Consider the following 13,859-nt stretch of genomic DNA (forward strand, 5'->3'; position numbering starts at 1 on the left):
GTCTGTAATGTTCAGAATGCAGTTCAGCTGTATTTACTGGAGTTTCAAAGTTATTGCCTCCTGTGCTTTCTGTTTTATACAGAAATTGATTGTTGTTTGTATTACTTTTTCTGCTATAGAAAATACTTACTCAGAATGCTTTTAAGTGGCAGTGTGCATAAAATTGCATTTGCTTTTCACCTGGGAAGCCTTAGCTCATATTCAGTTTGTCACTAGTGCAACAAGTTAGGCAGTGCCCAGCTGATAATCACCTTGCAGCACCCTCAGCAGGGTCTGGCCTTGTGCCTAAAGAGGAGCTTTTACTGGTCTAGTAGGGAGTTGTTGCAGATGCAGATTGAAACGCTTTTATGAAAACATAGGAAATGGCATTTAGAAAGCCTGTGCTCTCAATGGCTTTCAGAGCAATGCCACGTTGGTTTCGTTTATGTTTACAATTGGCTATAAGCCTCTGGAAAAGGCTCAATTATTTCTGTATAGCATCTGGAGCAGGAGATGTTCTGTCATTAGCTTTATTGATATATAAGGGCTGTATCCATTAAGATAAAAAAAATTGAATAAGCCATTTTATGAAACAGTGGGTAACAATTTTCATGATCAGAGAAATATGTATGTAGTTAAATTGTTTGATAGATACATAGTTATTTTACTTACAGCTCACAATATTTGTTCACCATGATCATAATCTAAAGTTTAGCCTCAGAGAGAATCAAGCTGGTGTAAATAGACTGCAGCTTCTTTGCACCTCAGGGAATGGGACAGAGGGAGGAAGAGTTAATGAGACTGAAGCACCCTGGTAACACCACGCACTGCACTGAACACATTTGCTTAGTAGAGGGACAGCCAGATGGGTGTGCAGCCTTCTGCCCATCTTTCTAGCAATTCTGCTCAGGCTGGAGTTATACCAGCTTACCTGAGCAAGGATTTGGCATCACATGTTCAGGAGTGCATGTCATTCCTTTAGTAAACCATCTCCCACTTAATTTGTTTGCGTACACGGTAGATGTGAGGTGGTTAACTGTAAAATTTGATCTTCTGGGACAAATACATCCTTCATATGATTCCTTTGAATTTAGTGAAATGTGATCCAATGTACTTAAATAAGGTATATTTAAACAGAAGGTAAAAAAAACCTCGTAAATATCTACCTTGTCTTTACCCTGATGCAAAGGTTTCTGGCATTATTATTATAGCTTCTTAATGTTTTTCTAGCACCTATATTATAATTGAGACAAATTTATGATTTCCTTTTATTTTTGTGAGTCATTTCTTACTCAAAGGCACCAAGAATCTCAAATCTTAGCAGTAAAAGTTCAATTCCCCAACACTTTAATGGCTTTGTATTACAATTAACTGATGACCTTGAGTTCTTAAAGGATTTAAAGAGTAATTTAATAAGTAAGTAGTTACAGCAAGCACTGAAAATATGCTTGCAACCAATTTTTTGTATGTGTAGTACACTACTGGGTCACTCCTTTGTGCATGCCATTGACCCTTATCTATAATAATATATTCCTGTAGAGAGAACTTGAAGTATTCCATGATATATTATTACTGCTCAGAAAACTCTTTTAATTTTCATGCTGATAAAGATATTAACTTAGAAAAATAAGATAAATCCTTTTGTCTGAACAGCAGTTGAAAATCTGTGTTGTGACTACAGTTGACTGAAGCTCAATTACTTTAAAAATGTATTCCAAATTTCCTCTCAATTACATTTGCATTTTAATGAACGATTCTCACCTACTTGTCAAATAGGCAGCCCAAATAAATTTATTAAGTTATTGTATAAACAGGGTATTGTGATGCCAGAATTTAAATGGAGAAATACTTGATGTCCTATTCCAGCAATATACTGTAAATCTATAGTGTAGTAAAGTACGTTGGTCACCTCTGTATTTTAAGTTTGGATTTATTTTACTGTTTTCCTGACAGGAGTCCATGAACCTTTGGGGTCATTCATAAATATCCCAGAAATAATTCTATGGAATTATGAGAGGATTTTTTTGTTTAAATCAGGTAGTTACTACAACTTTTCTATATGCTGCATTTCTGTTAATTCTATTTTATTTCTTTTTCTGTACTTGGAGACTGTAGAGCTACTTTTTGTAATACTTGGGACTTCAAGGAAGTCATGGACTAAAAATGTTCATTCACAAGTGTGTATAATTTTTCCTGCTCCTATTGGTGTATGAGAGTGATCATTGATTTTGGTATACACGTATTAAAGCCTTCTATATTAGCTAAACCTTAGAAAAATGTATTGATTGTACTTACCATTTATGCATCTTTCTCCAATAATACTGGTTATGGTTGTTATTGTAAAAACTTTCTAGTTTATAATTATCTTTCTCTACCACTCATCTTTGATTCATGTAATAACCTCATTGTTTGCTATTTGTGGCATTATAATACACAGCTACAGCAAGGGTTTTGATCTTTAAGAAGGAATACTTACATGAGTGCGTGCAGAAATGCAGAAGCAGCACTATGAAGGGGAAAAATATTTTTACATAGAAATATCTTGACAGTTGGCAGAAAGGAGAAGAGAGAGAAAACTACGGGAAAAGGACATAAAGCAAGAATTTGAGGCCATTAAAAGTTTTCTGGTATTCCAAGAGAAGTCTGTTATGCCAAATACTAGGTTCCTATGAAAACCATGAAGCCAGCCTGACACTACTCTGAAATCCTCATGTTTTCTAAAGCATGCAGCATTTCTTATCAGGGACATCTTATTTTCTTATCTTTTTTTTTTCTTTTTCCAAAGTTAGTATAGAAATATCTAGCAGACAGGTTATCTGCCTGAACTGGAAATGTTTTCAGGCTTGTATTTATAGTTGCTGGACTTAAAAAATAATGTCAACAAAACAAAAAACCCAAAACCATTAAATTGTGCAAGTGGTTTTTCATCAAGGGAAGCAAGGAGGGAGTAAACTGCTCCCCTTGAACTAGTGAATTCGGTGCCTGAAATTTGCACCCTGTATGACCTTCAGGTGCTTTAATACATGTCTGGTAAGAAAAGGGAGTTATTACTTGTCAGTTAGACAAATGAGGCCCAGGTTTCAAGCCTAGATTGTGTTTGAAGGAATCAATACAGCCTGATGATGCTTGATTCAAAAGTCAGCAACACATGAACTTAAAGGGATGTGTCCTATGCCTGGATAGTATGCTTGTCTGACTTGGATCAGCTGCTACATTCTTGCTAACATTTTAATCAAAGGCTGTAGAGTGATTGTGTGCCATATCCCTTTGACTGCCCTAGCTCACTTTTTTTTTTTAACCTTTGTTGTCATCCTACAGGGAGTGCATTATGGTTTCTTCTTTATTTTCTTCTCTTGCAGTAATACCCTGCCTGTTGTCTTCAGCTCACTCACAGGCTTCACTGGCACTTTCCCTGTTACTAACAGTGCAGCCTTCTGACAGCAAGTGGAACATAGCAGCTAACCGGTAGCTTCAGGGCAGTGCCTGTCAGGCTGTGACAACTGAATTAAGACAGTGAGGGGCCCATTGGTCAATTGGCTGCTATAAATTAGAATTAGGCAGGGAGTTTTTAAATCAGGTAGTGGACAAAGTGATGCTGAGTTCAAGACATCCAATAGTTAACCTATGCAGTGCTGAAAGAGATACGGGAAAGATCTCCCAGTTCATATTGGGGAATTGTTGTCCTTTGTTATCGTATTGCAGAAGGAAATACTAATGTTGAATGCTTGAATATAGAAGAATGTGAAATCTCTGTTAAAAATTAAGTTGGTGGCCAACAGAGAAATTAATAAATTTGATAGTGTGTTTAATACACTGACCAACTTGTGATGATTTTTGGCAGGCATCATATCAATTCTGTGAAGCAAGGTGGAGAATACTTTCATATACTTCACCAAGAATCGCTGGAGAGGAAGAACACACTGAGAGCAGTCCCGGAGGCTCAGGGCACGAGATGGAGAACTGAGTTCCAGCCACCCAAATACTCCTTTGATGTGGAGGAGTCAGAGGAAAAAATAAATACGTAAGTCAACTCAGAGGGCTTTTGCTGGTCTGAGGGCAGTGGTTTTAAAAAGCGACAATTTCCAGTTTCTGTTATTACTTGGTATTGAAGGAGAATATTACTACTTGTGTGAACTAGAAAGAGAAAATGCTTAAAATCTGGGTAAGTGAGCAGCTGTAAACTTAGTAAGCATGGAAAAAAATGCTTGAGGTGCTGTTTAAAAAGGAGGAAGTTTAGAAGGCAGAAGGTTAGTGAACTCAGGAGAGGTTTCATAGCCAAATGAGAACTGATTCTCTGAGGAGAAAAGGAGGAGGCCTGGTGAGTTTGTGCCATGCTTTTGTTCCCACAATGGGACCACAGCATTAAGGATAAAAAAGAATTGCATTCAGCAGAATGAGTGGCTTTGCTTGCAGAGTGGGTTTCTTCTCTAGTTCAGACCTATTACTACCTTCTTCAGGTTTTCTCTCCATTTGATCATTAGATAGTCTTCAATCTTTGACTCATGCTGGTCTTTTCCGTGCACCTCTAATGTCTGTTGTAATGCTGTAGTTGTCTTCCATCTGTCAGCTCTCACTAGGTGATGAGATGATTAAATACTTGCTCAGCAGGACAGAGTAGCTCTTTGAAAGGTTACACGCCTTTGGAACCTTATCGTATCAAAAGCTCATTCATCTCTAACAGTCTTTTCTCATCAGTTTACTGTGGCTTTTGTCACTCCCAGGTACCAGCTTCCTCTCATTCACCTTTCTTCCATGAACTGACTCTCAACTTGGAAAACTCAGTCTCCAGTGTCATCTGAGATGCAATCACACCCTAGTCATAAAGTGGGACAACAATATATAACCATTATTAAAAAAATAAGAAATAAAATCTTTCCTGTTAGTATGAAACCCAGACCAAAAATAAACAAGTAGCACAGACAGGCTGAGACATTCTGAACAGAAAAGTATCATATTTACTAGAGTAACATTTAATATCCAGCATTCTAAATGGTCACTAACTGAATAGCTAGAAAAGGTGGGAAAGGAATAGAGTATTACTGAGAGGTAGTGTTATGGGAGGAGAAAAGGTATAGGGTATTAGTCAAATTATTTTGGAATCTTAGCCTCTAATGTCTGTATCACCTAAAACTTTCTCCTTAGTGAAACAAGTCACCTACAGCTGATGGCATGATGGCTAAATGGCACTATGAAGCACTTTGATCCTAGGTTAATGAAGGCCACATGAACATTTTAGGTAAACAAGATTATTTAATTAAAAAAACAAAAACAAAAAAAACCCAAAAACCAAACCAAAACTGGATACATAAGAACCTCCCTGCAATCTTTTAGTAAACTCCGTGCTTATTATTCTTTTTGATATGTAACTGTTCTATCTACCCATAACTCAGCTAATCCACATTTATTGCAGACAAATAATTTATTACACATATGAAAAATACTATTGCCTTTATTATTGTGACCATTCAGATTATTGAAGTCATTTATTTCCTTCTGTAAGGAAAGGCTTCTTTCTTCAGCAAGGCTGACCTAAAAAGATTTAACATTCCTCTTTCCTTTATGAAGGTATAGCTGCATAGGCAAAATTATCTTCATTTAGGTATGGCTTCTCCTAGCAGTAAAAAAGCTTTTACTGGTGCAGAGTATACCACGCTCGTGAGTGAATACTGACAAAGCCACTTTAATCCTACATCTGCACCAGGATTTTTGCCAGTTGTAAATATTTATTTAAAAAAATCTTACAACTAACCTAAAAATCTACACTAGCAAAAGTTCCTAGTGGAAACCTGATTTCCTTTAATATTTTCAATGTGTTGCTTAAAACTAGTATTAATTGAGAATTTAACCTCATTTTTAGAGGAAAGATCTCTAATATCTGCCAACATTTCTAAGAGGGAAATCATTAGACTTGTGATCAGATGTCAAAATTGGGGAGTCTTATGGAGAATTTTCTCAACTGCAGGATGTGTTGGGTGGGACAGGAGTACACAATGAAACACATGTGAAACAAGAAATGTGTGGCTTTGCCAGGTGTGCCTTTACTAATTCAAACTGTCCCATGTGATTTAGACACATGCAGGAACCCTGCCAGCATGCGTTAGTTCCAGTTGTGTGCTGTTATACATATGCTTGTCTGCAGTGGTAAACAATTTAAAGGCAGAGGGGGGGAAGCGTAGATACCAAATACAGATCCTTATCTGTTGTGGAGACTTACTTCACTCCTAGCTTTCACAGTGCTGACTTCAAAAATTAGGAACTTCATGGAATAAGAAAAGCTCTGAAGCGGTGTTAAACTGCTGGGGCACAAAGGGTCTTTTTAACAGATGACATCTGGCTTCAGTCTTTCACAGCGGCTGAAACTGTTGGCATGGTTTTATATGCATGGATTCTAGTGATGGATGTAGGCCTTTCCCACCCCCCTTACTCTTTTTCCCTGTACGACAACAGCAAATATTAAGCCTCTACTGGGACTTCTGTACTGCTGTTATGTGAGTTGTAGCATTTAATTGTGTTATCAACTATTTTAAATGTACCGATACTCTAAACTTGGTAACAGCCTCTTATCATAAGAGTAGACAAAGTAGAAGTAAAGTTTAGTTATCCCTTGTTAGTAGGAATATGGACTCTGCCAAACACTTCAGTGTGTATACAATGGTCCCACTGTCTGTTCTGGCATTCTGTTGTTCATTAGGACTACAGAGAAGTGAAAATTGGAAGTGTGATTTGAGGAAGCACAAGGCAGACATGTTGTTTTGAACAACAAAGTCTGTGGAATTCATGTGCCTGATCATCTCTAATAAGTACAAATTTGCAGTTACAATTTATCTAAGATTATCTGAATGAAGAAGACGACTTCTTGAGGTTTTGTGTAAGAAATTTCTTTTGGGACAGCAGGAACACCTGCCAGCTTATATCTTTGTTAGATATCTCCTTTGTTAGACAGAACAATAGTTTATTCATTTCTTAATTAGCTAAGAAAATAGACATGTTGATCTCTGTCTAAATATAGTGCTGAGATGGCTATGTCAGTATTGTATGTACTATCTACAGTTGCTGCTGCTTTGCTTTAGAAAATTTGTATCAATGGAATGATTGGGGCACACACTCCTCAACCCCTGTCCCAACTATTTGCTAGTTTATAGTAGGCAATAGTAAACTGACAATCCCCAAACTGCTTCAGATCTAGAAAGGAAATGTTAATCCAGAATCATTCATTCATCTAGGAAGTCTCTGTTAAAGAAATCTGCGTATCGCTTTAAAACTCACCCACCACTCAGATCTCAGTTAACCTCTCAGCTGGTTTTTTATCGTCAGTATCGTTTCAGTTTTATACTAATCTATGAGCCAGCATACAATAGTTCATGTTATATTTTCTGTGTGGACTTCCTATCTTCTGTATACTATCAATATATGAAGGCTACAGCATCTCACTATGCTTATTAAGCTTGAATCTCCATTGTCTAACACCAGGTGCAGGTAGTTATTTACATTTGGGAAAAACAGCTGCAAACATTTCCTTCTCTTGCTTGGTAGCATTTTATAAACACTTTGCACAGGTGTAAATGGCCAAACAGGCCTGTGGCAGTGAAGAAACATTGGCCATAGCCTATAAAGAGCTCAGTTTTCTGTTACGTTGGTTTGGCCAGCACTCAAGACTCTTTTTCATTGGGGTGAATCTTTTCAACTTAATCTTTATTGTTTTCTGTGCACACAATATGTCAACCGGGACAAATTGAACAGAATTTTACAGGCGCATCTTGAAACTTTGGCCTCGTGTGTATGTAATCCCACTGATGCTATTGGCATGATACCAACAGAAAACAAGTGTAACGGAAAGTAAGCAGAATCTCAGCATCTTTCTCAAACAAATCAGTCGTTTTTTTGTCTGCCCCCAAATTTGATTTCACATAAATGCTTAATTGCTAATAATTAGTAGTATAAATATGTAAATACAAATAATACCATATTTATAATATATAAAGTAACACAAACATATTAGAAATAAATAATAATTATATATCTTGGTAAACAAATATCAGGTTTGTAATATTAATAAATGATAATAAATGCAGTAAGTAACAATTTGGAAATACACCTAAGTATTTTTTTAAATGTAAGGAAGACAAGAGGAGGGAGTGTGGTGATGTGAACACATTAAACAGTTTTATTGGCAATGTCTTCATTTTGCATACTCCTTTTTGAACTTCAATCTTGTCCTTTCCCACAGTTGCTCTCTAACAGAAGGCAACCACCTGAGGAAGTCAGGGAAGAAGAAAAACAAGATGACCTTACGGTCTTTCACTCCTTTTCATAGCAGTGTCTTGATTCCAAGCCCCCCTGGAGCAAAGAGGTATATTTGAAGGCAGATTTATGTCCTGCCCTCCTTGGTGTAGGACATAAGCAAAATTCACAGCAACACAGACCCATAACACATATACCTAGAGCTGCTGTTCAACTGCTAGACACGTTATCTTGAGAATTTCAGGAGTTTATGGTGAAATAGTCTGTCTTTACTAATAGTAACTGTTAAATTGTAACTTTAAATGATTGAATCCTAATGAGTTACTGAAAACTCTGTATGTGCACATGTACACAAACGCACATCATTTGCCTTGCTGATCTTGACTCAGCAAATTCTGACTAAGTTGCATAAAATTTGCTTATGATTTCAAGCTTTCAAGATTAGGCTCATTTTAAGGAGAGACTATCAAACCTAAAATTTAATTTGCCTAGTTAAAAAAAAAAAAGTAGGGCTACAAAAGAGAGAGGGAGAAGACAGTATGTGTACCGTGTACGCTTCTATATATTTTGTATTAGTCACTAATACACACTATCTGTTCTGTTCTAAGTTCATTAACCCAATTTCCACCAAAAGTGTCTTTATATATTTACATTTGCATGTGGAATAAGCTAAATGCCAAAGATAAATGCCAAAGATAATCTTAGTTCAGAACAAGATGGGTCCAACACTTCAAACTCACACATTGCTTTTTCTTAAATGCAAAACTTAGAAGCTACTGTAGAATCGAAAAAAACATAAGAATCCATATAGGGTGCCATATCCCCATAAAGGGATAAATGCTGGAATCCTCATTGGTATGAAAGCACTGAGCACATCACCAAGATAAGTCCACTGAAAATTTCACATCCAAAAATATGCTTTCAGGATTCAGAGTTATGTATTAATGTTACAAAAACCTTGAGAGGTGTCTAGAATTCACTGGGACAATGAAAAAACCCATCTGCTACAGAAATGCTTAGATGTATCTATTTCAGCCAACATGATGCCAGTTTGACTGTTTCCCTGACTCTATAGTATAACACATTTGTTTCTCTTCTTTGCAGTGAACATCTTTTCCGACAGCTGTGTGCCATACACTGGCTTTTGGAAGCTTTAACTCTCGAATCCAACGGTTCGATGCATTCCATATTAACCTGTTGGAATCCAACGTACGTGCACAATGCATGGTAGTAGATGGAATGAGGAGTTTGGGATCTTTTGTCCTTTATATGTTCTTGTTTCTCTTCTTTCAAGTAATAACTATGAGTGAAACGTTATTAATTCTGTGCCATGCAACATAAACAAATTTTGCATCGACTTTGCCCCCATGCAGTCAGCAGGGAGTTGTACAGTCAAATCAGTAGCACAGCATGGTCCTCTATTATTGCAAATTGCAGAACGAGGAGAAAATACTGAGCTATCCCAGCCAAATTTAGTTGTGTTTTCTTTCCTTTTTCTCTTTTGGTTAATAATTATGCAAATTAAATACATGTAGTAATATATGTATGTATATTCCCATAGCCTTCCCTTGGGGGGTTATCCCAGTGAACTCAACAGAAATTCCATATACGTTATAATTACAGAACAAAGTCGGCTATTAAGTGATATTTAGTAGCTGGTTTTATTCTGTCAATTATGTATGACAGTGATGGGTACTTGTAAAAGATGCATTGTCTCTGAACTTTTATATTGTTAAAAGTAAATATTAAGTTCTCAACATTTTAAGTCAATATAATCATGTTGACATAACATGTATTTAAATTATTCATGAGTGTTTGGTAAAACAGTGAACGGTTTATGCTCTGATTTGCAGGGCAGAGCTCTTCAAAGCTGTTCTGTTCTCTCTATATGTTCTTAGTCAAGACAAACTGTGCCTATGTATAACAGAGCTGGCAGAGTAGCATTATATAGAATTAGCCTGATAAACTGGAGGGGAGAATCTATCCAGTATGTGTTGTGGATGGGTTCTGCACCCCTTTACATATGAGGACCAACTAATAGACTGGGAAAAAGAAAAGAAAGAGTTTGTCAGGAAGTCTCACAGATACAGGCTGACAGCAGAGTATAAATGCATAAGGCTCTGGATTAATTTCCGTGTTCTGAAGTAGTGCAATCTCTTGTTGCATACTTCCTTCTGCTCTCTGTTGCTGTCTTAAACCACCACTCCTCTCCCTCAATGTCATTTGAAGTGCTCTGCATACACACATTCTTCATTACACAGTAACCATGAAAAATTAGGCTTACATTTAGATCATATTGTCTCTATCTGCACAAAACGAGGGTTGTTTTTTTTTAAATGTGGTGAAGGAAGCAAGCTTAGAACACTAATCTGCTTTGTAAAGCCTTTGACTGATTAGGTGGGGACTGAATGATAAATGAGACTACCTCAGCAGTGACCTGTTGTTATACCACAGCTGCAAGGACTGCAGCTTCCACATTTACCTTTGTCAACATGATGTAACATTTAAACTTTTGGACTAGTACAGGTCCTCGCTCAGCCAACAGCACTGAAAATTCAAACTTGTATGAACCTGCTGTCATTTGTGTCCATGAAATCTTGCTATACTGGACAAAATTCTTCAGTACTTGCACAGAGGAAGTTGAGAGCATAATCTGGCCCAGTACATACATGATAGTTTGTAGAATGACTGTGCTTTCTTTAGGTTGTTCTTCACTTGTGACTGTAATGTACTCATGGCTTATACACTTTGCATTGTCTTTCCATTTCTTACAAGAAAAGATATACATCATAGTAGTGGTCAGCCACCATTTACTCTCCATTTATTGCATTTCTTAAAAGAACTTATAATAAAAGCAAGACACTCAAAATGGAAAGCTAATTAAATTGTTTTCATTTAGGGACCCTGGTGGTTGTAAAAAAACAGTAAAAGAAATCGAAGAGGAAAAGTTAGCAACATACATGTGGGAGCTCTTTATTACAAACACAAAGGTAACTTCGTTGTTAATTTCTTCCTTGGGACCTAATCCAACTTTTCAATCATTTGTTCTATTGCTTAATTGAACTCCCCCATACCACATTTTATGCTCTGGATCTTGTGACTGGAGAGTACTTGTCTCTCTAGGTTTTGAAGAATAACAATTTGATACTAGGTAATAGGAAGAGTAGTATGTAGCTAGCTAATTGAAACTGTGGCTTGGTCTTAGTGAAAGTACTGATGTGGGAAAGAATTCAATATTGAGCTAAAACTTAACTAGCCTCCTGTTTGCATTTGCCCGCTTTTTATGATCCGGAGTCATGTAGCAGTACTTGTTCACACAAACAAGTCTTTTCCAGTCAAATGGGGATTTCTGACTGGTATCCTGGAGGCCTTATTCTACTAAATTCTAGTCATAATTTGCTTGGTTGCCTTTTTACACAGAATTTAAAGCTAAATTTGGAAACATTTGAAATGTTGAGGCCTTTAAAGAAAGCAGGATTCACTTGCCACATTCAAAGCAAAGCCAAGGAAAGGAGAAAACAAGCAATTCAGCTGAAAGCCTTTTAAAAGAAAAATAAAGTTAATACCTGAGAGCAAATTAAACACTAAAAAATTATCTGTAACACTTGGTAACTGTTTTACTATCTTTCTGAAACCACAGAAAGACTTTTCTTTTTCAAACTGATGAAGTGACTGGAGGAAAATTAAGCGGGAATGAGTGATGCTTAGGAGTATAATTAGGAGAACTCAGTAAAGAACCAGAGGGTTTCTCACTCTGTAGCACATCTTACATTTTGATCTTCAGCAGTTTGCTTAAGCTTTAAGTTCCTTGCTTTGCCCCCCATAAGGCTAAATTAAACAAGTTTTGTGAAGTGCTTTTAGAACCCCAGGTGAGGCACTCTTAGAAATACGAGCTGTTGTTACATGCAGGCTATTTGGTCTTGTTATTTGTCAACACCTGCAGCTTGTACCCTCATGCATAATAATTAAAATGATTCAACAGAAGATTACAGTTTCTGTTTGGGAATAAGCAGCAAAAGTTGTGAAACTTTTAAAAGGCAAAGATTGTGTTTTTATGCAAATATTATTGCTGCTGTTAGCAAACAGAGAGGGAAAGTCAGCAAGTCACATAAATAACAGTTGTTTCTCAATATGAGGCTTTCTGATTTTTTCCGTACAGTCTTACCAGTTCTCTAAAGTCAGGTCCAAATGAACATGAGCAGAAGAAACCAAAGTGCATGTCAGTCTTGATGTGTTTTTTAGCATTTACATTGCTGAGACTTATTTTTTTCCTCCCTGAATTAATGACAATTTCCTTTCTGTCATTTATGCTAATATTACTTGAAGACTGCTTTTCATATTTGATATGAAACTTCTAGTGGAAATATTGGGTTCCTTCAGGGGCACTTGCTTTATAATACATACTGTTCTGATTATCAAGCCTGCAGAATTCAGTCTGCTTTCAGACTTCAGTTTTACATTCCTGACACAGGAAATTCATTTGCCAGGTTACTGGGTGTTGGGAGGGGACCTGAACATTTATCAAACCACTTTGACCTATTCTTCCCTGTATATGAGAAGGTTGCTTGATTACCACCGCTCTCGGCAGCTACAGTGTTACTTGTTTACAGATTAGCTTAATCTGTTGTCATTAATGTTATAGCAGAGGAGTATTGAAGAAAGATAACAAAATGAAGGAGGTCCTACCCAAGAAATCGCTAGCTTGTTTGAAGTCACTGGAGAAAAATCTATGAGAGGTTACAGGAGGACCAGAAGGATCTAATATTGGAATTGGTTACAGAAATATGGTTCTTCATTGTCAAATCACTATGGAAATGCCTCCTTTCTATTAACTTTTTCTTCTATGCACAGAAAAGCATCTGGAAATCACGATACAGTCCACTTAGCAGGAAGATAAACAAGACACCTACTCCAGGTATCTCCCAGCTTAGCAGTCAGTCATCTCCCTGTGGTCAAACCCCTCATGGCAGTGAAACTTCCACTGTACTTTGCTCTGAAGACAACATCAAGATTAATGTAGCTTCATCTGATGTTAGGAGTGAGTCAGCACAAGCTAAAGAACGACAACTTCTTTTCCGCTGTAAGTTACTTTTCTTGACTGCCAATTTCAAATGGATTTGCTTTCAGTATTACTAGGGAGAACCTACATCAAAGACACTGCTAGATGTACCAGTGTATTTCTCTTCAGGCATACGGAACTTTGTACGAGTCTCTCTGTGCCCTCCCCATTAGCAAATTGGTTTAAAGACAATATAATCCCGTGTGAATATTAAGTAAGAGTTTTAATTAATATTCAGTTATAGCAGTTGTATAATCAGACTGTTGTCCACATCTATAAGGTCCAACAGGTGGTGAAAACAGTGAAACTGTTCTCTGCCAAAACCAACTGATCCACTGAATATGTCTCTGCTAACTTAGGGGGTTCTGTTTAACTTGGGGGTTTCTTACTCTGTATTCCTCCTACTCATCCATCAGTGATTCCTTGCACTTGATAGACCTGACGGAATAGTTTATCTGTTAGCTCTGCAGTGCATTTCAGTACAAAGCTAGGTAATCTTAAGTCTTTTCCCTTCCTTCTAAGTAAAGCTGGACTTAGAAAAGCACGTTGGCATTTAGTACCGCTAATTACCTTTTAACTG

At 37.0% G+C, this 13,859-nt stretch overlaps 1 protein-coding gene across 1 annotated transcript in view; it reads left to right on the forward strand.

The window, feature by feature from the left end:
- The window catches only part of CCDC60 (coiled-coil domain containing 60), a 64,771-nt gene that overhangs the window by 39,257 nt on the left and 11,655 nt on the right, over positions 1-13,859 (forward strand). Inside the window, exons 4-8 of the mRNA XM_072880415.1 lie at positions 3,821-4,000; positions 8,207-8,329; positions 9,325-9,429; positions 11,120-11,210; positions 13,072-13,300. Of these exons, the coding sequence (XP_072736516.1) occupies positions 3,821-4,000; positions 8,207-8,329; positions 9,325-9,429; positions 11,120-11,210; positions 13,072-13,300 (728 nt within the window). The remainder of the gene's footprint in view (positions 1-3,820; positions 4,001-8,206; positions 8,330-9,324; positions 9,430-11,119; positions 11,211-13,071; positions 13,301-13,859) is intronic.

This window comes from Ciconia boyciana, chromosome 15 (genome assembly GCF_034638445.1).
Source record: "Ciconia boyciana chromosome 15, ASM3463844v1, whole genome shotgun sequence".
In the NCBI taxonomy this organism is placed as follows: domain Eukaryota; kingdom Metazoa; phylum Chordata; class Aves; order Ciconiiformes; family Ciconiidae; genus Ciconia; species Ciconia boyciana.